Source organism: Rhizomucor pusillus, assembly GCF_041956525.1.
Source record: "Rhizomucor pusillus strain CBS 183.67 unplaced genomic scaffold VTP01scaffold_20, whole genome shotgun sequence".
Classification (NCBI taxonomy): Eukaryota; Fungi; Mucoromycota; class Mucoromycetes; order Mucorales; family Lichtheimiaceae; genus Rhizomucor; species Rhizomucor pusillus.
This window is the reverse complement of record NW_027192162.1, coordinates 66,893-90,143: the sequence shown is the minus strand read 5'-3', so window position 1 is coordinate 90,143 and position 23,251 is coordinate 66,893. Positions and strand designations below refer to the sequence as shown.

General features: G+C 44.2%; 10 protein-coding genes and 1 non-coding gene across 11 annotated transcripts; 6 read left to right on the top strand and 5 right to left on the bottom strand.

The window, feature by feature from the left end:
• Positions 1 to 2: 2 nt before the first annotated feature.
• Positions 3 to 566, bottom strand: VTP01DRAFT_5048 (uncharacterized protein; the record flags this gene model as incomplete). The annotated part of the gene is made up of 2 exons (XM_069383797.1): positions 3 to 66; positions 145 to 566. 2 exons carry the CDS (start codon positions 564 to 566, stop codon positions 3 to 5), a joined length of 486 nt encoding a protein of 161 aa, XP_069235648.1.
• A 539-nt stretch (positions 567 to 1,105) lies between these two features.
• VTP01DRAFT_5047 (uncharacterized protein) lies at positions 1,106 to 3,082 on the top strand (the record flags this gene model as incomplete). The annotated part of the gene is made up of 8 exons (XM_069383796.1): positions 1,106 to 1,202; positions 1,255 to 1,346; positions 1,406 to 1,448; positions 1,500 to 1,582; positions 1,644 to 2,135; positions 2,195 to 2,286; positions 2,343 to 2,370; positions 2,432 to 3,082. The coding sequence occupies 8 exons, from the start codon at positions 1,106 to 1,108 to the stop codon at positions 3,080 to 3,082; spliced, it is 1,578 nt and encodes a 525-aa protein (XP_069235647.1).
• Positions 3,083 to 3,725: 643 nt separating this feature from the next.
• VTP01DRAFT_5046 (uncharacterized protein) lies at positions 3,726 to 5,474 on the top strand (the record flags this gene model as incomplete). Its single annotated transcript, XM_069383795.1, has 6 exons — positions 3,726 to 3,740; positions 3,797 to 3,927; positions 4,000 to 4,054; positions 4,117 to 4,284; positions 4,348 to 4,489; positions 4,552 to 5,474. The coding sequence occupies 6 exons, from the start codon at positions 3,726 to 3,728 to the stop codon at positions 5,472 to 5,474; spliced, it is 1,434 nt and encodes a 477-aa protein (XP_069235646.1).
• A 1,568-nt stretch (positions 5,475 to 7,042) lies between these two features.
• VTP01DRAFT_t86 lies at positions 7,043 to 7,115 on the top strand. The gene has a single exon. It is a non-coding gene; the product is annotated as a tRNA-Thr (tRNA).
• Positions 7,116 to 9,362: 2,247 nt separating this feature from the next.
• On the bottom strand, positions 9,363 to 9,605 carry VTP01DRAFT_5045 (uncharacterized protein; the record flags this gene model as incomplete). Its single annotated transcript, XM_069383794.1, has 1 exon — positions 9,363 to 9,605. The coding sequence occupies one exon, from the start codon at positions 9,603 to 9,605 to the stop codon at positions 9,363 to 9,365; it is 243 nt and encodes an 80-aa protein (XP_069235645.1).
• Positions 9,606 to 11,088: 1,483 nt separating this feature from the next.
• VTP01DRAFT_5044 (uncharacterized protein) lies at positions 11,089 to 11,337 on the top strand (the record flags this gene model as incomplete). The annotated part of the gene is made up of 1 exon (XM_069383793.1): positions 11,089 to 11,337. One exon carries the CDS (start codon positions 11,089 to 11,091, stop codon positions 11,335 to 11,337), a length of 249 nt encoding a protein of 82 aa, XP_069235644.1.
• A 925-nt stretch (positions 11,338 to 12,262) lies between these two features.
• Positions 12,263 to 14,807, bottom strand: VTP01DRAFT_5043 (uncharacterized protein; the record flags this gene model as incomplete). Its single annotated transcript, XM_069383792.1, has 5 exons — positions 12,263 to 13,565; positions 13,628 to 14,413; positions 14,471 to 14,534; positions 14,600 to 14,686; positions 14,789 to 14,807. 5 exons carry the CDS (start codon positions 14,805 to 14,807, stop codon positions 12,263 to 12,265), a joined length of 2,259 nt encoding a protein of 752 aa, XP_069235643.1.
• A 129-nt stretch (positions 14,808 to 14,936) lies between these two features.
• On the top strand, positions 14,937 to 17,353 carry VTP01DRAFT_5042 (uncharacterized protein; the record flags this gene model as incomplete). Its single annotated transcript, XM_069383791.1, has 3 exons — positions 14,937 to 15,455; positions 15,515 to 16,016; positions 16,074 to 17,353. 3 exons carry the CDS (start codon positions 14,937 to 14,939, stop codon positions 17,351 to 17,353), a joined length of 2,301 nt encoding a protein of 766 aa, XP_069235642.1.
• Positions 17,354 to 17,499: 146 nt separating this feature from the next.
• Positions 17,500 to 21,094, top strand: VTP01DRAFT_5041 (uncharacterized protein; the record flags this gene model as incomplete). Its single annotated transcript, XM_069383790.1, has 12 exons — positions 17,500 to 17,638; positions 17,704 to 17,794; positions 17,861 to 17,988; positions 18,051 to 18,179; positions 18,247 to 18,339; positions 18,408 to 18,485; positions 18,553 to 18,653; positions 18,716 to 19,655; positions 19,714 to 20,087; positions 20,145 to 20,688; positions 20,752 to 20,773; positions 20,848 to 21,094. The coding sequence occupies 12 exons, from the start codon at positions 17,500 to 17,502 to the stop codon at positions 21,092 to 21,094; spliced, it is 2,886 nt and encodes a 961-aa protein (XP_069235641.1).
• Positions 21,095 to 21,098: 4 nt separating this feature from the next.
• VTP01DRAFT_5040 (uncharacterized protein) lies at positions 21,099 to 21,824 on the bottom strand (the record flags this gene model as incomplete). Its single annotated transcript, XM_069383789.1, has 3 exons — positions 21,099 to 21,476; positions 21,536 to 21,751; positions 21,822 to 21,824. 3 exons carry the CDS (start codon positions 21,822 to 21,824, stop codon positions 21,099 to 21,101), a joined length of 597 nt encoding a protein of 198 aa, XP_069235640.1.
• Positions 21,825 to 22,522: 698 nt separating this feature from the next.
• VTP01DRAFT_5039 (uncharacterized protein) lies at positions 22,523 to 22,947 on the bottom strand (the record flags this gene model as incomplete). Its single annotated transcript, XM_069383787.1, has 2 exons — positions 22,523 to 22,715; positions 22,763 to 22,947. 2 exons carry the CDS (start codon positions 22,945 to 22,947, stop codon positions 22,523 to 22,525), a joined length of 378 nt encoding a protein of 125 aa, XP_069235639.1.
• Between the last annotated feature and the right edge of the window lie 304 nt (positions 22,948 to 23,251).

The following is a 23,251-nucleotide window of genomic DNA, read 5'->3' as shown; positions in this document are numbered from 1 at the left end:
CTCTAGTTTACGGCGATTGCGGGTTTTGGGGGAGCGTAGATGGATGGGATACTCGAAAACATTCTCCTGTTGACCATTGCAAGTAAGACATGTGAGTCTTGCTTTGGCGCATTCGATTTGTTGTAAAATAATCTTCTTCTTTACCTGAACCATTGGGATATGCCATACTTGAGACCTCTTGTGTATGAACTGACAGATGAAGATGTCTCGCGAGGTGCTGTTGCCGTTGCTGGGTATTTAGATCGAACGCGGTACCACCGCCACAGGTGGCCCAGGAGTCCCCACGAGAAGCCGTTGACAAACGGCATAACAAACTGGTTGACTAGCACAGCAGAGTAGAATATTTGCAGCGGTGAAGCACCTTCCCCTTTCAGACCCGCAATGGACTTGTTGAACTGCTGCTCGAACCGCATGTCTGGCACAGGTGGCCGCTTCAATCCTCTTGGAGCCGGTTCAACGACGTCGTCGTCCACTCCGTCAATCTCGAGCTCTTCTGCTTTCTCATAAAATCGTTGTCGCTCACGTCTTTGCCGTTCCAAAATGCGGCGAAGCTCGTCTTCCTCCATGGCGAAAGCAAGGCTTTAGAATTCAGCAACAGAGAAGACGATGCCAATTTTGAATTTAAGTCCGTAATATTCTGCCTCTTTACGCGAGATACATAAAATAACGATATTACACCAAAGTAGTGATGGCATTGCCGCAAGAAACGCTCGAAACTTTCATACGCATGAGATTATTACGCTGTAAGCTAACTAAGCATGATTACTGATATTAAACTCATGCTTGTTGTCTCAATACACGTAAAAGAGCAATTACAAGAAGGGACACAACAGTACATCTATACCTTGGAAAATTTGAATTGGATAGAAACACATAAGGCAAATATTTTGCTGTCAGGATAGAAGGAATAAATATTGGATCAATGAAGCTTGCGAAGGTGGGAGACTCATGCAGCGTTCCTCCCCTGTCAAAGACGGCCAGCAGCAGTGTGGCACATTGCCCATAGAAACAAAAATGCAGCCTAAAAGCCAAACACGCCTTCCCCTTTCTTTTCCATTTTCCTTCACTCGCCCTACTCTGTATTCGCCCACAACTCGAGTATACCATGACCCAGCAGGCGTCTAGTCTCCAATGGATATCCAACATGGATGTCAATGTGGAAACGAGCGCAAGCCGCAAAACGAGTATCATTGGAACCATTGGTATTATTTGATAAACACGGCTGTGGTTTCCCGCGAACTAACAGAGCTAAAGGCCCAAGAACGAACAGTGTCGAGATGATCACACAGCTTCGCAATGCTGGACTCAACGTCGTTCGAATGAACTTTTCGCACGGCTCGTACGAGGTAACTGCTGACCTGCAGACGCGTCAGAATTCGGAGCTCACGTACGCCATCATGCATAGTATCATCAATCTGTCATAGACAACACCAGAAAAAGCTTTGAACGTAAGATCACTAGCATTCCCACTACAAGTCCTTATTGATTACTCTGTGTAGTGTACCCGGGTAGACCTGTGGCGATCGCTTTGGATAACAAGGGGCCAGAAATTCGAACCGGCACCATGAAAGATAATGCAGATGTAAGAATAAAATTTACACTTTACAACATGTCTGGTACTTATATTCTGAATACCGCTCCAGTTGCCTATCTCTATCGGCCACGAGATGATCTTTAGCGTCGATGAGAAATACAAAACCTGCTGCGACGACAAAGTTATGTACATTGACTACAAGAATCTTCCGCGCATGATTTCTGCAGGCAAAAAGATATACGTAGACGATGGCGTCTTGACATTCGATGTGCTTGAAGTAAACGAAGACTCGGTGCGCGTGCGCTCCTGCAATAATGGCAAACTATCATCTCACAAAGGTGTCAACCTGCCGGGCACTGATGTCGATTTGCCCGCATTGTCGGAAAAGGACAAGGCTGATCTCAAGTTTGGTGTTCAAAATAAGGTTGACATGATCTTTGCATCCTTTGTCCGCCGAGGACAAGACATACGAGATATTCGAGAAGTCCTTGGACAGGAAGGAAAAAATATCAAGATCATTGCAAAGATTGAAAACCATCAGGGAGTACAGAACTTTGACGAGATTCTTTGCGAAACTGATGGAGTCATGGTGGCTAGAGGTGTAAGTGCATTCAAATACAGCTATCAACCGTCAAGTACTTAGATAGATTGCTTTCATAGGATATGGGCATTGAAATACCAATTGAACGTGTATTTGTGGCCCAAAAGATGATGATAACAAAGTGCAACTTGGCAGGCAAGCCAGTCATATGGTACATCGTTGCTTCTAATACGTGATACCCAAAAATTGCTAACAATGCAGTCTCAGTGCAACACAAATGCTCGAATCAATGACTGTACGTGGTAACTGATAGTTGGACCGTATCTTTATATGTATATTGATAGCTTCGTTGCTAGTACAATCCTCGACCGACCCGAGCCGAAGTATCGGACGTGGCCAACGCCGTCCTGGATGGAGCTGACTGTGTGATGCTATCGGGAGAAACGGCTAAAGGATCATTCCCCGTGGAAGCAGTGAGGACAATGCATGACATATGCGTACTTGCTGAGAGTGTTATCTGTTACTCTGCTCTCTTCAATGAGCTGCGTCAATTGACAGCACTGCCTATGGATACCCCGGAAACTATTGCATGTGCCGCTGCAAGCGCGAGTCACGAAGCGGATGCCGGAGCTATTCTGGTTCTTACTACGTCAGGCAATAGTGCACGACTCTTATCAAAGTATAGACCAAAAGCCCCGATTATCGTGATAACGCGCAACCCACAAACTGCGCGCCAGGTTCATCTTTACCGTGGCTGTTTCCCATTCCATTACCCAAAGCCTTCGTCAGCTGAAGTTTCCAAACTCTTATCTGTCGAAAGTAGCACCTACTTGAGTCCGGCCGAGATCGCGCCTTGGCAGGAAGATGTCGATGCTAGAATGATGTGGGGTATGGAGCAGGCTATAAAATATGGTCTCCTCAAGCACGGCCAGCCCGTTATTGCTATACAAGGCTACAAATCTGGTCTTGGATTAACCAACACACTGCGTATTCTGAAGGCACCGTAAAGGAGCTTGGAGATTTCAACAATAAGCTAAATGCGAATCTCAATTGTTGCAGCAGAAATCCAATCTATTAATGCAAATGCTTGGTATTGAAGAAGGACATCATAGCGTCAATAAAAGTTGAATACCAAGTTTCTGTTAAGCAATATGCGATTCATTTTTAATGGTATGCATATGCGTAAAGATATAACAATGGGCGCAAGCAATTGATTAAGCCGGACAGAGAATTCTCGTCCCGATTTTGAGGGCTCAGTGCACTAAGTGTTCGCTAACTCGTCGACTCTTCCGCCTACTCATTCGTTTACTGAATTGGTCATTTGCCCGTGGTAAGCTTTGTTATTCAATTCTTCAAATTGGGCAGGGAATCGTGTCTGCGAGGGTGTTGAGAGAGAAACAGTGGAGCTGCTGTGCATTTGGGTTGCAACAAAAGATCGATCCGTAGTTGAGATTTTATCACCTTGACTCTGTACTGCAACTTGCGTTGTGCACGCAGGAGCAACGAAGAAGGATAGCTCGGGAACAGTTTTCTATTGATGGATTTGATAGGGAGGAGAGATTGGTTTTTGCTGTTTTGACAGATGTTAAATCACTATTTGTTTAGGATTTGCACTGAACGTATATCTTTCGCTCTCGCAACTGCAGTCTTATGGCCAATAAACAGGTGTGTATTGGAATAAGGTCTGAATATTCTCTGACGCTTATTATTTTTGAGAATAGCATCTCACTCGTGCTGCACGTTCTTCGTCGCCTGGTGATTCTTCGAGACCGTTAACGGTAGATGGTGTCAGCCTAGAGGTGGAGCCAGAACGTCCAAAACGAGGCAAACGGAAACTCGACGGACAATCTACGTGAGTGTTCTGTCGTTAGCTTTGTGTTGAGTAGACGATAGGTTTCTGACGACAACGATGACGATGATTTAGATCGAAATCTTCAACGAAGAGACAGAAAGCAACAGCAACACCGGGGCCAATCAAGGTGAGGAATGAGATGCGCTTCGTCCAGGCCTTCATTCCTAAGCTGAGTAACGACATTTTTAGAATAATGATTATTGCGAATCATGCGGCTTCCCTGGTCGCTTCCTTTGCTGCGATGCTTGTCCTAAAGCGTTTCACTTTACCTGCGTGGATCCACCCATGGATGACAAGGATGTTGAACATCTGGAAGGTGAATGGTTCTGTCGAGAGTGTCAGAGCAAGCGCAATCATGTAATGTTACCATTTTATGTGCGTGCCAAATCATTCATCTAAATGCCATTTTATATCGATCAGCCTGGCGTTTCTTCTCCGAACGCAGTCTCGCCAATCTTACCTGGTGTTCGAGGTGTCTTTGACACACTAGCGCATAAACTACGACTGCAAAATCCAGCGGCATTCAAGCTACCAAAATCAATATGGAGTCAATTCGAAGGCGGTAAGGTTTTGCATATCTTTTACGGAGTTTGCAACTTTATTTATCCATGACGATTTTACTAGTTGGCACGGATAAATTTGGTCAGTTTGTCGACACTTCGGTTGTCAAACCTCCAAAACAACGGGTGGAAAGCATCGATACTCGACCTCTAAAAGATAAGAATGGAAATTTCATACTGTGCTTTCGTTGTCGAAAGACGGCTTTGAACAAGCGCATGATATCTTGCGATTATTGCCCTTTGCATTGGCACCTTGATTGCACGGATCCACCAATGGTTGCACCTCCCAACCCTGCTCGCAAATGGATGTGTCCATGCCACATTGAACATGTATTACCGAAAAAGCGACAACGTAAAAACAATCATGGTCCGCGGATAGAAATCTATGACGACAAGCACAAAGTCTCAACTGCAGAAAATGGAAAGAAAAAGGGTAAACGGCGTGTAACAATAGGTCCTCTTACCAGCGAAGAGGTTCCAGACTACATAATACCTTACGACAAGGTCCTCTATCGCATACCGGCTTCTTCAGTAAAAATGGACTTTTGGCTGCAACCATTGAAGAGAGCTACGACGACGGGTCCAGCTAAACCTCGGTGCCAGCAAAACGCCAATGTGTCACACCCACCTTCTACTCTTCAGTCATCCCATCCATATCAGCCGAAAAAAATATCATCTTCATCCGCAGCAATTGTCCCAACAAAGCCAGTCATACCATCAAATTCAAGTTCATCAATATTGCAACTTCCTTTCGCAGTGGCACCGGTTGCATCATCATCATCTTCTAGTTCTTCTTCACAATCCATCGTACAAGCTCGTCAGCTGTCAGCACCGGCCAGTAACTCCTCCTTTACGAAGAAAATGACAAAAGCCGAAGCAAAACGATGGCTACAGAACATTGCAAAATTCCAGGAGCAAGTGGCGAAATTTATCGAGGAGGAATACGGTCCGTCTGATGACGAAGAACCAAATAGCGCCACCGCTTAAACTTGACGTGTTCCTCTCTCCTGCCTTACCTCAGCCTTACTCTATGTAAATTCTACTCTCGTATTTCGACGTCATATATCTATCAGTAACATTGCAGTACCGAAAATCTTTAATTTGAAATAAATGGTAAAAGCTCAACCAAGCTGGAACCGACAAGAGCAGCGTTGCCTTTACAAACATCGTCCAGATGATTCCCATGCTCACAGCCATGTTCATCCAACCGTTAACTATGGTACTTTGCATATGGTTAAATTTATTGTTTTCGAGTCTCTCGCAAAATTAGAAACGACTGATGCAGTATCATCGAGATCTCATGGATTTGATTTTTCCATTATTCGTAGATATCAAAGAGCTGCTATCTCTGGGTCAATAAGATGTTTCTAGGAATGAAACGTGCGCTCTTTGCTTCTGCAAATTCTAGACTTCTTCCTTGATACATTCAATCCACGTTTGAATATGTTCCTTCTTAAAGCTGCTGGAGAAGTCTCCTTGGTGAGATTGCTAGATGAACCGGGGACTTTCGATTTGTGTTTGTAGCATAAAGGAGGCCATCCCGGTAAATTCAGACATTTTGCGGTCATAAGCAACGCAGCTCGAACTCCTGAATTGCAGTTGCATATGGTGTAAAGTTCGATAAGTTTATGCAAAAGCGGACGCAGATAATGACTGTTTCGGTAGTGCTTGGTTCATTGCTTCCAGGTCTGATGCCCGCCAATTCCACATTCTCTGGCTTGTAGAACACTTAGCACAAGAAGGGCTACTGAATGTTTATAGATATACAATGATCTTTTCACAGAATGATGTATTTTTCAAGTTGCTAAAAGATTGGGACAATCCATATAGCGGATAAAATCTAATAGAATGGTCACCAACCAAAACTGATTTCTGCGGCAATCTTTGAACTCATTCCACATAGCCCGTCGTGGATATCGTACAAGACGTTGGTATACTGCGATGGAAACCTGGAAAAAGTCGATCATCCTCTGAATAAAAGCCACTGCAGCTGCAGAAGCGAACGGCGGCATGATATTTTTACCAGTGCCTGACGGCGTTGTCCACGATTAGAGACGTTTCCATTCCATCTTATCGCTCGTTGATTCAGATCAAAAATCTCCTATTATATCAAATGTAGGCTTGACACTGGTCGACAAACCTGGAGTCTGCGGTCTGAAGTCGCCACAGTGCGAAATATAAGCACGAATAGTTTTACAATTCTGTTCTTCTTGCCATTGATTACCTTGAGGGTCAGCTAAAGTTTAGCAGCACAAACATTCAGGAAGATCGTAGACATGTCTTCAATTATTTCAACGGTGGAAATTTTTGCCAGCACAGCAACTAAGAAGGTCATTCTTCTTGTAATTTCAAGCATCTTTAGTCACGATGTAGTCAAATGAACCTCACGGTATATCAGGAGCGTTTCACTAAAAGCACAAACTATTGGCCTATGAATGTCTAACGTTAAGAGATCATTATTCTGCAAAAAACTCAAGTGAGGTAATGCAACGGCTAAACATTTTCCCTTTTAAAGCCTTTTAAAGATTTTTTGAAACAAAATTCTCAGAGGAGAAGCCTGTATAGCTCAGATGGCAGAGCGTAAGTCTTGTAAACTTAAGGCCAGGGGTTCGATTCCTCTTGCAGGCAAATCCTTTTGTGGTTCCCTCCTTGTAGGGCCTCCACTATCCCTTTTTGCCCCCTTTCGCCGTCTTTTTGATCGTAGCACTATTTTATTTCGTCTTTTGCTATTACGAATGCGAGAAGTAATCACCAAAAGAAGTCTCATTAAGACAGCGTATATAAACCGTAGATGGCTATCATATGTGGTAAAGTTTACAAGATTGGTAGATCTCGCAACGATCAAAAATCAAAAATAATGAGGAGAATATTTCATCAACAAAATGGAGCGCTAACAATAATAGCTGATAGCTCTATAATGGGTATCTCAAGTAAAGGGATATTGAAAGAACGTAGACACAAAACTAATGGACACTGTGCCCAATTCCTTTTGCTGGTAGAAAATTGAAATGCAAAAGAAAACAGGATTATTCTCTGTGTCGTAATACAAAACAGCTACGATGACTTGCTTGTCTACTTTGCATAGTCGATTTGACACTGTAGGAACTTCGAAGTCGTACGATGTATTGCACAGCAGCGGCACAAGCGTTCTCATCCCTGTCATGTACGATACTAATATCCTGGTTCACATATTTTACCATGATGATTACCAATTCAACAAAAAAAACTATAAACCCTTTCTCATGGTCTCAATTTTGGATAAAACAAAAACGTCGGGAAGTTATGTTGGAACTTCTAATTGTAAATACGAAATATCTCAAAAATTATCGTAAGGACAACATCCTTAATGATGATGATTATTCCAGCTGCTAACGATGTATGAAATACGGTACACAGCATGTACCAACAAATTTAGAAAAAGAGAGAGGAAGATTTTCGTTGAAGGAAACAGATTTCTCTAAATTCAATGTTGTCCCACTAAATTTAGCTGCTGCTCCCTTCAAGGACACGAAATAATGCTTCTTCGCTAATCTTCGTTCCTTTTTTCATACTTTACCGAGTTAAAGAAGACATCCATTTCCGATACAATAATGAGCTGCACTGAGTTTTTGTAAACGGTTTGTTGGTATCGTTCATAAAACGCATCTATTTGTACAATCACATTTGCGTAGCTTTAAAGAAACACTGAGCCTTCAATGCCTGCAGATATGGAGATACAAGAGTTCACAGTGTAGTGAAGCGTTTGTCTGTTTTGCTCGTCTCTTTGATTTACAGGCTCCACAATAGGTTTCCTCACTTAAGAGACTGATCCAAAGAAAACCAACATCACAGCACTAGTTAGATGCTTTTGCTGAATCAGATGGTGCTATGTATTACAGAGACACTGCTGCAGAAGCAGCCAGGGTGTCAAGTCCAGATGAAGAAGAAATGGTTCCTTTCTATACAAATTCCATCGCTACTATATACGGCAGATGTTTGGTATCGCAGGGATTCTGTATACTGAACCTGTGGGACCAGTGTCAACAACTACGAAGTCGATGCAAGAAACAGGCATAACTTGGACGTATGTCAAGCAACCGATTGCAATTGCACCATTATATATAAACTTCCATGCTATCATTTGCTTCCGAGTGAAGGAGCCACACCAGATGAAGCTATGGATAAAGGATGGCTGATAGACCGAGGTAAGCATCGGATGCAGAAAGTTTTCCAAATGTACATAATGAAGATATGTTATGCAATTGTAGGATACATCGAACCCGTCGGAGACCAACGGCCTCGATTCAGAGTTCTAAGAGTTATGTTGTTCAACAGAGAAGGAAGATGACCGGTTTCGCTGCAAGAGAAATCCAATTTCTGTCGTATACATACACAAATTATCCCATTATTGGATGCTACTCGGTCATCGCAAAGGCTATCCTCAGCAGCTCAATTTTCGAACATCCTAGAGACTTTGAGAGCACACCAAGACTATGGACGAAATGCCTTTCATCTGATGATACTACTTTACCGTTTCGAGTCTTTTGCGATAAGAGACATCACAAGCTCTCATTGAATAGCATTATGCTAGTAACTACCCAATTCTTCACAGCCTGGATACTGTAGCATGCGAGGCTCAAGAGTAATAGGCGTTGCAAAGACAAGCATGTTTATCAATCGAGGATATGTGGCCGTGAAAGGTTCTATGGGCTATTCTGTTCTTTGCTGTGCGTCGAGAGCTTTTCAACAACTGTTGTTTCATGCGACTATGGATTTGATTAAATATAGTCTGCAAATCGCTGGCGGTTTCGATTGCTCGCTGGAAGGTCCTGTGGGATGCTTCAACGCGCCCAGTGGTCAATATGCCCATAAATACATTTCTGTTATTGTTTCTCATTAAAAGTTTATGTATTCGATTAGTCGCTTGGGATCGAATGCTTTTTCAGCGACCATCTTAACCACGTCGAGTTCACTGTCTGAGTCTTTGACTTCGTTGGTGTGCTTCAATGCCGTAACAGATGCTTTGAATGCTATCCAATCCGGCGCAAGGTTGAAAAATTTCTGGCAGCTACAAAGCATAGCACCTTGTATGCATTTGGGATTACTCATATATGACCATGTTTGCCTCCTCGCTTTCATGACATGGTTTTTCTTCGGGCGCCGATCAGGAAGATGTTGCAAAATCGCAGCAGCACCAGCACCCAGGAGCACATATCAGCCTGAATGGTTGAATGAGTGAATGGTAAATCTATTGTTGCCAAATGCATATGTAAAGCAGGATATCGGTGTTCGTAGACTTCCCGTCAGAAGAGACGTCCTCGTCTTTGAATTAAATAGCAGAAACGGTATGCAGTCGTGACAGATTGATAAGAAGATTAGTGTATATTACAATTTGTTTTGCTGAACAGTCCTATGCACGTCTTAGGGGCAAACAGCAAACTTCTTACGATCTGACAGTTTAATTTCCTTTTGTAAACGCAGATATTCAGGTAGACCATCCTCGTGGAAAGTATTAACGTTCTTCTCGTTCGCTTTTGATTTTTTTGATGCCTTTTCTTTTTTTTTTTTTTTATTTTTTAAGATTCTTCCTACTTACCTACAACCGAGAACATCACCTGTTAGAGTACAGTCTGTGAGCTATTCAAGGCTTACCGAAAATCTACCTAAAAGAACAATCGATAAGATTAGATTTATGCAACTGGTGGCAGCTCCAAAAGCTCCAACGCTATTAGCTGTTAATACAGCGCTTCTCTCCCGATTTCTAATATTTGCTGATCCGATACGTAAGCCCTTTCTACGAGATGCTGATGTCGTACCATACCAAGACGAAAATGTGAACATGCAAACCATTTCTGCAATCCTAGGTTGTTCTATACGAAAAAGTAGTTGCGAAAACTGGAGATAGAGATATCAAGCTTTTAATGATACGATTGCAACAACGCTTAGCATATTTATACTTAGATTCTAAGTATGCTAAACGCAATGCAATACCGCCCTAGTCAATATCACCGTAGATTGAAAGCCGTTTGCACTGTTGCAACGAGAATGATATAGCGACGAGTCATGTGCATGGGTGCGACGAGCGATTGGCCACTAGCAGACAGAATGCTAAGTGGTATCAGCTTTCAAGGTCCTACTAGGTTATCATCATTCACTGGATTGAAACAGCGCAGTCTTATTTTCTAAGCTTACTTTCTATATATATATCACCATAGATCGTTTATAGGTCTATCTGAAAAGACTCTACGCCCATTTGAAACAAACAACTGCACTTGACACGTTCACAGTTTATTTCCAGCGATATCAAATCCTGACTCTGTACATGGATTTCTGCTGTAATTTTTCTGGCTGGCTACTTCAGGACTAGTAACCCTGGATTTTCCCGTGATCTACGCGTACCATCCAAGAAGCATCAGACACTATCTTCCATTGTCTGTCAACATTGATCAAGAAGAAATTTGGGCAAAACATCTTCGTGAAGACTGCCAAGATAGGATGTGCGCGGTAGCAGATATGGAGCTCGTGGTTGATCTGATCACAGCAATGGTCAATAGCTCCAGTCTCGATTTTCGTAAAAACATTTTTGTCATCACTGAGTTCTCTTCAGCTGCGTCTCAAGGAAATGGCTCAAGTCCCGCTTGAGTGGCTCATTCCAAGCGATGAATGGTTCAAGATATCATTGATTCTGTTCGCGAACGGATCCAGTGCGCAGATGCGCCTCCCGCAGATGGCTGCCGCTGCTACCCAGGAACGAACGCAAAGGTCTTTGTTTTGCATCTTCTCCGGTACACTTTGCGATCAATTCAACAAATTTATAACGCGATGGTCACACTGCAAACAGCTTGACCCTCTAATACACGATATTAACTGAAACATCACTGAAGAAAATAGAAGAGAGTACAATGGAATGAGACGAACTGCTTTTCATTTGTGCAATATCCTCCTCTCTAAAGGAGTGTCGGGTCCAAAAGCGGGAAAATTACGTTCCGTCCGAGCAAAGGCACCGCAGCGCCGCAGGTAAGATTTGCAGCGGCGAAAACTCTCGAACCGAAGGAAACCAAAGATTTTTCTCACTCAGTATTCCACGGATTGTATTCCACGAAGTCGCTATTCTCCCCATCGAATAGTGTTTTTAAAAGTGCGACATCTATTTTTGAAACTGCTACATTGATTTTCAAAGCCTGCGACATCACTTTTTAAAAACACTGTATAGGGTATAGACATTTTACGTGACATTACACGGAATGGCACACTAATTGCTTTCGAGACAAGCGCGTTCGCGATGATATCCGGCGGCAGAGTTGCTGAAACTGTATCTCTGCCCCTTGCAGGGGACCCGGTCTGTCTGCCCCTAAAATTTTAAACCTGTGGTTTGTGAAATTTTTTTTATATCTCCGACTGGCAAGAAAAACTATAAATAAGGGCCCATCCTGTGGACCTCGGTTTTTCCTTATCCTCTCAGGCCTTTTGGCTAAGATCAAGTGTAGTATCTGTTCTTTATAGTTTAACAACTATAACGAGGAACATAGTTCCTCATGTTGTTACTCTTATTTTTTCCGCCCGGTCTCCTATGCGCTGGCTTGCCATCATAGGGACCACAGGTGTCCGCAACCTTACACACTAGTTGCGTGACGCCGACAATCAAAAAGAAAATGAAAACCGGGGGTAGCCATTGTGAAGATGACAGGGGTTGATTGTAGAGTAGTAAATCTACCAGAGAAGGGCGAAAGAGAACTGGGAGCACAATAATATTCGTTGTTTGGAACAGTGTATAATAGTAGTACTATGTGAATCTATTACTCAAAGGATGGGAAACGTGTCTCAAAAGTAGGATCTACATCGGGTGCTCTTGCTGTAGCAGCCTCAAATGAGAGTTGCTGTATAAACTCCTTGAGATCGGCTGCGACGTTTTCTCCAGTTTCGAACCGGCGTCGTTCGTCAATCTTCTTTTGATCTTGCTGGTGCTTGTTGATATCCATTCCAAGCATACTGATTTCCATGTGGATAGAGTTGATGGAATCCTCTGCTTCTCGCAACGAAGCTGCAATAGACTCTGCGTATTCTTTGAAAGTTGTCCTTTCTTGCTCGATAGCATCCAGCTCTGTTTTAATGTCCACTGTAGCTGTCTTTCCTGTGAGCTTGCCCATGCGCGCAGCGACCATGGCTTTTGCTTTTGCTCGGATTTTGTCTTGTTCAGTGACTTGTCCGTTTGGACCCGTGCCAACAATGTCAAGTGCTTGGCCGTCGTCCGAGACTTTGCTTTTAGCATGCTGTTTCTTCTTTTCTGCAAGGTCATCTTCTGTTTCCTGAAGCTGGCGCACAAGTGCTTGCACACCGTTTTCGATCAAGTATCGTACTTCAGACTCCAATGATCTTTCTTGCTCTGTAAGTTCCGTCAACTCGGCAGTACGTTTGCTGTAAACATCCCACAGGTGATTGGCATCGTCTCCGCCTGCTTTGACTATCTCGCTTTGAAGCTCCTTAATCTTTTCCTTGATATCATCAATGTCCTTTTGCTCAGTGTATGATAGATCTTTGTATGGTTTTGCTTTGCGTGCAATAGCTTCTTGCTCTAACTGCTTCATTCGCTCCTTCTGCTCAGCTATCTGCTTGCGTAGATCGGAAATACGCGTTGCTTTGCCACGGTATCCATAGCTGGAGGTTGTTGAAGACTTTGATCCGCTAGGTGACGGTGAACCATCTCTGCTTTGTCCCCATCGGCTTCTATCTGGCCCCATTCTTCGTGCACTGGATACATATCCAGTCTCCTCATTATCATCATCTTTGTACTTGTCTCGTCTGGAGCCCGAAGTTCGTGAAGGACTAACCGAGCGAGCTCTGCTTGTACCTCGGCTAGGTGGCGCTAAGCTCGGGGAGGAGCTGAAGTTGTGCAGACCACGTTTCGTTGCAATGTCTTGTAAGATTGAATTTTTCAGCTCGCTAACTGTTTCTTTTAATTCACGCGTAGATGGTGGTACCAGCTCTGGAGGAAGCGTTGTTGGAACGTCGTAACCGTTCAATTTTCGGTAAATCAAGTGCATAGCAACGCAAAATTCATCAATGTTAAGTTTTCCCATATTATTCGGATCTGCCAGATTCCTAAAGTCGAATAAATCGTGAGTTTCGACAATATACTTTTCTCCTAACTGACAATCACGAACCATATCTGCATCAAGATATTTTGAGGCAAACCAGACTGTGTAAAAATTTCTTTTGCTTTGTCGCCTGGCAGATATCCCTTCTTTTCAGTATCCCATGCCTTGAAAATCTTGGTATAACGTTGCTTTTCCTCAATCGTAACTGCCCATGGTATCTTGACTTTGCCAGAGATAGCCTGGAAATTATGCTGCGCTCCAAGACCACTAGATGATGCACCAGGCATCATCATATTTGCAAAGCTAAGGTTGTTGCTTTGCATACCTGTCGGCATGGGTACCACAGGATTGTTCGCCATTAGTGGTGTGACACCGGTTATCATGGGCACTTGAAAGTTGGTAGACATGCCCGTCGCCGTAGGCACTTGTAAACCGGTCATCATAGGCGCTTGCAAACCAGTGTACGATGGTTGCTGCGTTTGCAACTGATGCTGCTGCTGTTGTTGTGTAGAGACTGTTTGCTGTGGAAGTACAGACTGACCAGTTGTCATTGAGCTTAACATGGATGTAGACAGCGAACGTTGCGGAGTAATGTTGGTAGAACCTGTTGGCATCATTTGCTGCAGACTGGGCACCATCAACGATGACATTCCGGTCGGTTGAGCATTAATAGTTGGGGTATTTGTATCAGTAGATTTAATAGTCGCAACTGCAGTTTCGATTTCGTTTCGTATAGGTGCGGGCAACGCATCTGGCAAATCACGGCCACTCATGCGCATAGATGTCAAATACATGGCCACAGCAAATTCAGGAAATGATAATTGCGGGTCCTGAGTTACGCTAGACAGATTCCTGCATAGTGTTTCTGTTAAAATGCAGTATATATAGATATATACACGACGATGTTACCATATCTTTGCTAATGTTTCATTGTCGAGTCCTGAACGTGAAAGCACGTCCTTGGCAGTAGCAGCTAGAAGGAATTTACATCACAGATGGTTAACAACACGGTTCTAAAATGTATCGATAATCACCTACAAGACATGTATTTTCCTGAGGTCGACTGTGTAAAGAGGCTTTCATACCGGGACTGATCAACTTGAGGCAGGAAACTTAGTCTTATTCCTAATGGACAACGAAAGTACCATCGTCAATTCTCCCTTTCAATTCTTGAACCGCCGGAACTGTGGTGTTTTATGCTTCCCACAGCTTAATTGTCAGCCTTACCAGCCGCTGGACTCGACATGATGTCTCGTGTATGGTAGAGAGATGTTCGAAACTGTCTGCAAAAGGGGCGGAGAGCACGGAAAAGGCAAGAGTTGTTGTTGCTCTTCCCTCTCCGACCCTCTTTGGTGGTCCTTGCCTGAAACCTGCAATGTCACACTGGGTAGCTATAAGGCACGTTGTTAGCAATGCATTCCGTGGTCAGAGGGCACTTTTAAAAGCTCAGTGGAGACGGACAGTGTCGACTGTCAATGTACCCGACGCAAATGCACAGACTGACAGCGACGAGTATCTGCGCCTAGTATTCGACGACAAATACGTCTGGAACCAACACTGTGCAAACTCTGCTCATTCACCGGCTGTCGGTTTGCTCGGCAATCCCAACTTTGCAAATGTAGAAGGGTTTGAGTATGCTGCAAAGCAAGCTATACAGCGCTCTCAAATTATAGTCGAGAGAATATGGCGAGCACCTGAAAATGGACCTGAAGAAATGCGGCGAGTGGTCAAAAACCTCGACAGACTTTCAGATACACTTTGCAGCGTTATCGATATGGCAGAGTTTATCCGCAATGCTCATCCGGGACCGGAGGTGATGGAAGCTGCAAACAAGGCTTACATGGATCTTTGCTATTATATGAACATTCTCAACACGGATACGCGGATGCATAAGGTTCGACACGGGAACACAATCCACTGAGGCATAGCACGGGCTTACAAATGACTTGACAGGTTCTTTCGCAAGTCATGGCCGATCCATCTATTGTCAAAGACTTCACTGCAGACGAACACGCGGCAGCAATCGTCTTTCTGAGGGATTTTGAAAAATCTGGCATTCATCTACCAGACAAGCAGAGGAAGAAATTCGTGGAGCTATCCGATGAAATAATTCAACTCGGCCGTCAATTCACGCAGTGCGATTTCCACGATAAATCCACCATTCGATTACCGGTCGACCAGCTGCGCGGTGTAGATCACAGCATCGTAAGACCGTATATACTTTTAGATAAGACTGCCGTCATCCCAGCAAACTCCTATGCATGCCAAATGATTCTGAAATGTGCAGAATCGTCAGAGACACGAAAAGCAGCTTACGAGGCATTAAATTCAGCCAACGACGAGAGTGTTCGCCTTTTAGAAGCTCTCTTACATACCCGAGGAGAGCTCGCAAACTTGGTGGGCAAGAACTCTTTTGCTGAATTGCAGCTTCAGGATAAGATGGCCAAAAATCCAGGTGATGAGCATCAATAAGGTTCTATACAGTGAATCAAATATTAACAGGGAAGTATAGAAAACGTGGATGCATTTTTGAAGACCCTGTTAAAACACCAGGCTCCAGTATTCAACAGAGATATGCAAATATTGCAGCAAGCAATGGGCAATGATGGTCCAATTAATGTCTGGGACAAGGAATACCTAATGCGCTCAGTCATATTATCATACAACAAATTACGGGAGACGAGCAATGCACTGCCGTATTTTTCGATTGGATCGGTGATGCAAGGACTATCACGTCTATTTAAACGACTGTATGGAATCCAGCTTGTCCCAGCAACAATGCATCAAGGAGAATCATGGCATCCAGATGTAAGAAAGCTAGACGTTGTATGCGAAAGAGAAGGCAAGATTGGTACGATTTACTGCGACCTATTTTCAAGACCGGGCAAAACCAATAATGCAGCGCATTACACTGTACGCACTTCAAGACGAGTAGACAACGACGATGCCGACAACGATATTCGGTACGCTTTTCCAAATCAATCTGTTTCTCCAGATAATTTCTTCCCCCCGCTTGCACAAGCAGATACCACAATTCCTGGAAGAGAAGGTCGTTACCAGCTACCCGTTATCGCTCTGACATGCGATTTCAATACGCTACCGCATCATCAAGCTACTGCAATGCTTAGTATGTCGGATGTGGAAACGCTGTTCCACGAAATGGGCCATGCTATGCATTCGATGCTTGGTCAAACCGACTTCCACAACGTTGCTGGCACTCGATGTGCAACGGATTTCGTTGAACTGCCTTCCGTGTTGATGGAGCATTTTGCTTGGCATCCTAGCGTGTTGAAACTGCTTGATGCCAAGTTATCGACAAACGCCGTCCAGAATTACTTGAACCAGCGACGTCGATTCAGTGGCATTGAACTTAACAGCCAAATACTTATGGCTCTGCTGGATCAGGCCTACCACTCAAAAGAGGCAATGTCTCCACAATTTTCAAGCCGTCAAGTCTGGCAAGATCTGCAAGATAATTATGGCATGTTCCCTGGAAATCCGAAAACAATGTGGCCTGTTCAGTTTGGCCACCTGTTTGGCTACGGTGCTGGTTACTACTCATATCTGTTTGACCGTACCTTGGCTCGACGTATTTGGGAAAAGTGTTTCGAAAATGATCCATTGGACAGAGAACAGGGTCAGACATTCAGAGACAACCTGTTGAGCTGGGGCGGCGCCCGTGATCCATGGGCCTCCGTTGCTGCGGTGCTAGGAGGCAAGGACGGCGAAGCAATTGTCCACGGTGATGCAAAGGCAATGCGCACTGTAGGCGACTGGGGTATCGATGTATAGATTTTTTTTTATTCACAAGTAGCAGCCTATACTTTGCTTGGCAATAAAGTTGTAAATACATGATAGACAAATATCGATCTGGAGCTGAATTGACATAAATCGACTTATGCGCGGGAAACTTTGTTCCTGGTCTTTGCCCGCACGACATGACGTCGAGGCAACAACTTGCAAAGAGACAAAGTCCGGAATGTCCTGTATGCTTTAACTGCCAGCTTCCTACAGATAGCTGTACCAATGGAGGTAACTGTAACCAAAGTGGAGCTTGCGAATGTCCTGTCGGTTGGGGTAAGGGAATCACCGCTCTCTTTGCTTCTGCTCGGACAATGGTGTTTGCTCACAGTCGTATAAAGGCGGACTCGACTGCTCGGAGCCGCTGTGCGGCTCACTGTATGCTGACGATCGACCGCTGCGTCAAGGTGATCAGTGTGCTTGCGATGACGGGCAAGTAACCTTAAAGCAAAAATTATGCTTCGTATGCTAAATTCATGACGAATTTATTCGTTGTAGGTGGGGAGGGGTGAACTGCAATGTATGCCAAAACGACCAAGCATGCCAGTCTGTAAAAGGTTCCAATGCGACTTGCATAAAGTCTGCCATCGGTCTCAAATCAATGCATGCTTGGTGTGACACCACCAGTAAGTGTACATTGGATGCCCGCCCAGGGCCAGAGCTGATGATCGGTCGTTTCACTCGAAAGATATCCCATGGATCGATAATACACACGTCTCGCTTCAATGCGACTGGTTAAAATCAGAGTGTGTTTTCCAGTTCTGGAAGGATACTGAGGAGCAATTTTACTGTGAATTATCTGAATGTTCCCAAACAAGTAAGTGCAGTGCATTGTACGCTCCCGTTATCTCTAGCTTATTTCTTACGAAAAGAATATATCTTAGCTACTGCCTCAGTTGATGTCGATGTACATGGAAAATGTGAAAAGGCAAAGTGCGGCTGTATGAAAGGAGCTTTCATGTGTGGCAAAGAAGTTGGCAAGTATAGACAGCATTAAAGCATTGAGGTATCAATCGTGCTAATGAATTTTTGTCTCTGGATAAAGATATGTCTGAATTAGTTGCTAATGTGAAAGGACCGTCTGAATGGTATTGCACTGAAGGCAAAAATTGCTGGTATAATGGTAAGACACCAGTCAGTATTCTTATGAATTAAAAGGCAACTGACTTAACAACATCATCCTTATTTAGAATACTCAACTCTCGTCAATGTCTTCCCGGACAACATAATTCTTAACTGCGACGTTGGTGAATGCGCAAATGAACAAGACTTTCTGGATGTAAACCCTGTTGTAAGTCCTTACTCGTTAATACTTCCAAATCATACTCTAATAAAGCAAAAATCTATGGAAAGGAACGTATATTTCCAAGAGCTACAGAATCTGTCATTGTATCAGCAATCGTTGTGGCGTGTATAATCACTTATACCGTAGTCAGAATCACTGCCCGGCGCCAACGACAGTTGTACGGTGCTGGGATACGATTAACAGATGAAACATCTGAGCAAGTCGCTCAAGCACTGGAAAGTACACGGAAAGAAGTCTTTTTAACATTTGATCAAGTATGCTACTCCGTGGGAGGCAAGGATATCCTAAATGGCCTGAGTGGATATGTAGAACCAGGCCAAATGCTAGCCATTATGGGTCCATCCGGAGCAGGCAAGTCAAGCTTGTTGGATATCCTGGCCAGAAAGCACAAGCGCGGCGTTGCGAGCGGCACGATTATGATCAACGGCAAGGTGCCCGACAGAAAACATTTCAAACAGATCACTGGTTTCGTTGATCAAGACGATACGTTGATGAGCACTCTCACTGTACGAGAAACACTCATGTACTCGGCTATGCTGCAGTTACCGAGAAGCATGCCTGTGCAGTTGAAACAGAAGCGAGTAGAGGATGTTATCCAGGAGCTCGGACTGGATGCCATTGCCGATGTGACGATAGGAGCTCCTGGAAGACGAGGTATCAGCGGTGGAGAGAAAAGAAGGGTCAGTATCGGAAAAGAGCTAGTTACAAGTCCAAGCCTCTTGTTCCTCGACGAGCCAACAAGTGGTCTGGATGCTTACAACGCCGGTGTGGTAATGGAGTGCCTGCGAAAATTGACAAAGCAAGGCAGACGAACCGTGGTTGTGACTATCCACCAACCTCGCTCCAATATTTTCAAAATGTTCGACTCTCTTATGCTCCTTGGCGGTGGCCATACAGTGTATTTTGGACCGGCTGACGCTACCTCACGTTATTTCAACGACATTGGATTTCCGGTACCGGCGGATTACAACATTGCTGATTATCTAAGTAAGTTCAAGTGTTATCATTATCAATGCCAGATTGCTTATACAATGCTCTTCTCTAGTTGACTTGACTATGAAGCGACCGGATGAAGCAGACGAGGAGGAGGAGCAGGGATCGCTACGTCGACGACGGCGCCCATCCTCTGTAAACAGTGTACAGCAGTTAGATGATCTCGGTCGATCACAACTTATATCAGAGACAGTGCGAGATATTAACAGCTCCAGCAACTCTCCCTTCGCCGCAGAGGAATTTACCCTATTATCCGAATCTAACCACTCTTATCATCTCATCAAATCATACAAGTCATCAGCGCTCGCGCAAACTGTTCGCAACAAGATTCGACAATGGGACGGACGGAGTGGAGTATATTCCGTGTGGGTGGATCCTCCCGCTCGCAGCTCACCTCTTTCACTGCTACAGTTTTTCCATGAACTTGTAAGTAGCGAATGCATGAAGACAAACATATTTGTAGTATCTGACACGGCGACGTAGTCCCTTTTATCTTCGCGTACATTTATCAACCTTTACCGAGACCCTTTCCTCTTCTTTGCCCACATTTTCTGCTCTGTTATGCTCGGGATTCTGCTAGGCAGCCTGTTTTGGCAAGTAGATGTTGACCTTTCCGGTGTACAAAACAGGCTCGGCGTCTTGTTCTTCATGTGCGCGCTGCTGGGCTTTGCGTCAACAAGCGCGCTAGACATGTTCAACAAAGAACGTGTTTTGTTTATGCGCGAACGGGAAAACGGCTATTACAGTCCAGCCAGCTACTTTGTCGCCAAAGTACTTTTCGATGTTGTTCCGCTGCGGGTGATCCCACCGCTGGTGATGGGATCCGTGAACTATTACATGATAGGATTGAATCCTGCATTGCCTGTCTTTGGCAAGTTCCTTCTAGTCCTTGTGCTCTTCAACTTGGCTGCAGCGGGCCTTTGTCTATGTTTCGCAACAGCGTTCAAGAATGTATCTGCTGCCAACTTGCTGGCCAGCTTGGTAATGCTTTTTTCTATGCTTTTTGGCGGATTTTTGCTCAACAAAGGTAAGCACTGGTCCGAAAAAAGGAAGAGAATTATGGGTTAATTGGATGCTTTGTTTACAACAGATCACATACCCGTATTTCTAAAGTAAGTTCTTCCCTCGACCGGAAAAATTTGGAGATTCGCTTTCTAACTAACTGACTGAATGGCCTTTTTTATAGTTGGTTAAAGTACTTGAGTTTTTTCAACTACGGATACGAGGCATTGATTGTAAATGAACTCAAAGATATCACGCTTCGGGATCGTTCCATCGCCGATATACAGATTCCAGGTCCCATCATTTTGGCAAGGTTCGGTTTCAACGGTCAAGCATTTTGGACGGATGTAGTTCGTTTGTGTATATTTACTATAGTTACATTCTCAATATCGTTCCTGTTCCTCAAGTATCTTGTAAAAGAACGTAGATAGTTCTTTATTTTTTGCCAAATAACGACTTTAACTGTGAGCCAATTGATTTTCTGTTGCTGTTCGGTTGTTGCGGTGGTGGGGATGGTGGGAGTATTTGTTGCTGCTGTTGCTGTTGTGGTGGTGGAGGTGGTGGTGGTGGCGGCTGCTGTTGTTGTTGTTGTTGTTGTTGTTGTTGTTGTTGTTGCTGCTGCTGCTGCTGCTGCTGCTGCGGCGGCGGCGGCAGCGGTACAGCCTGCTGAGTCTTCTGCTCCTGCTGCGATGGAGGCTGATTGTTACTTTGCTGCTTGCTATGTGCCAAAGCGGCTGGATTTAGACTAGACATTCGCAGGGCATCGTGCAAGTAGGCTGACTTTGTTGCTACGAGTGCTTCTTCGTAAGTGAACTATGACGAATTCAACGTCAATAGTCGCACGTAGTAGGATGAACTCGAGAAAGCTTTACCCATCGTCTTTCTCGTTTCTTCTTTTCCGGGAACTTCTTCGCCACTTCGCTAATTTCCAATTCGTATATCCAGTGATGTGCTTTTATGCCCTTCTTATTCCGTTCTTCAAAGACACCGATGTGGCGCGTAATTCGACCTTTAATGCCAGCTTCTTCCCATGTTTCACGCAGCGCTGCCTGCTCCTGCGTTTCGTCTTGCTCCCATCCTCCCTTTGGCTAATGTCGTTGTCGGGTTAGGATCGAGTATCGGGTCACTCTTTCGATATATATATATATATATACTCACCATCACCCATGCACCCTTCCTTTTTTCGAGAGGATACAAGAAGGAAACGTTTATTGACAGGGTCTATCGGAAGGCAGCCAGCAACCTGCCGAATATTATCTTCATTTACGACATCTTGACCGTGGCCATGACGTGCTTTTTTGGTATATTCAATTTGCGTTTCGGGTGGTGGTGTTGTGGCTCTCTCTGCGGTCTGTGCCATTTTTTGTGGGAAAAGCAAGCGAGAGAGGGAGTCATACAGGGATTCGCAGTTTTTTGGAAGCTCCTGTTGCAAAACAAAAACTCCGCTATTTCAATGGGTGGTTGTTCGACCAATTCTGTTCTAAAATTATTATCCATGCAATTTTTGCCAAGCCAATAACAGCTTCAAATACACTTCAAAAATTGCTTGGAAGTGCTATTTTACCAGTCAGTCTTTTTATTTATACAATCGGTAGAAGACGATTTAGAATGCCTAATCCAGCCTTGGCAATGGTTGGCTGTCACTTTCTTACATGCCTCTTGAATACACCTTGCCAGGTCGTCTTCTTTTGTCAATTTAGTTTTCGTGACTCCATCCTTGAGCAACGCTCAGCATTCTTCAATAGAATTCAAAAATGGAGAGTTTGGAGAAAGGTATAGCAATATATGACCAAGTTTCTAGATGGCGTAGACGACTTCTCCGTGGTGGAATACAAGTAAGATGCTGAGTTTCGTTGATGTTATCCAGCAGAAGGAATAGGTCGATGATAAGGATGAGCGCGCTGAGCGACAGATGGATGGTATAAGCGAGAGCGATGAACAAGACTGGAGAAACTAAGCGCTTGACGAGGAGGAGGTGGGGAAATCGAGGACCGTTTTGATACGAAACTGTTGTTGTTGTTGTTTCTAGGTGAAGGAAGAGCGCCAGACCGACTAGTTGAATTCAAGGCAGAAAAGACACCAGAACCATATCACAGTACCATCGCACGAAGTGCCTTTGTCCGAATTGATCGGCGTAGGCTTCAACAACAGAGGCAAAGGGGTCGTAACTGTCCCAACCGGCTTTGTAAATTCGCCTCGAAATATTATAACGCAAGCTATACTTTTCTAATGCTAGGAAGTCTGCATGGATCTTCGCCGTAGATAGATGGATGGTTTCATGCATCGGTTCGCAAAAACATAGGATTTCAATTGTTGGGACGACACCATCCGCGCTGTAGTTAGGCACACCTTATATAATCCAATCCTTGAGTAGCGCTTCCCCAACTTTGAAGTCACAGGCCAACCCAGGGACGGTGTGTGCAGCATTTTGAAGTAAAGGCCAAAGCGTGAAATGGCAGTAACCAACTACACTTTCCATTAAAGGGCATTCGTGAATCTCGTTGTGGACTTGTTCGGAGCTGTGCGTAGGAATCCACACAGTCCGAGTAACCAACAGAGCTTGGCGGTAATGTCCGATGCTGACAAAG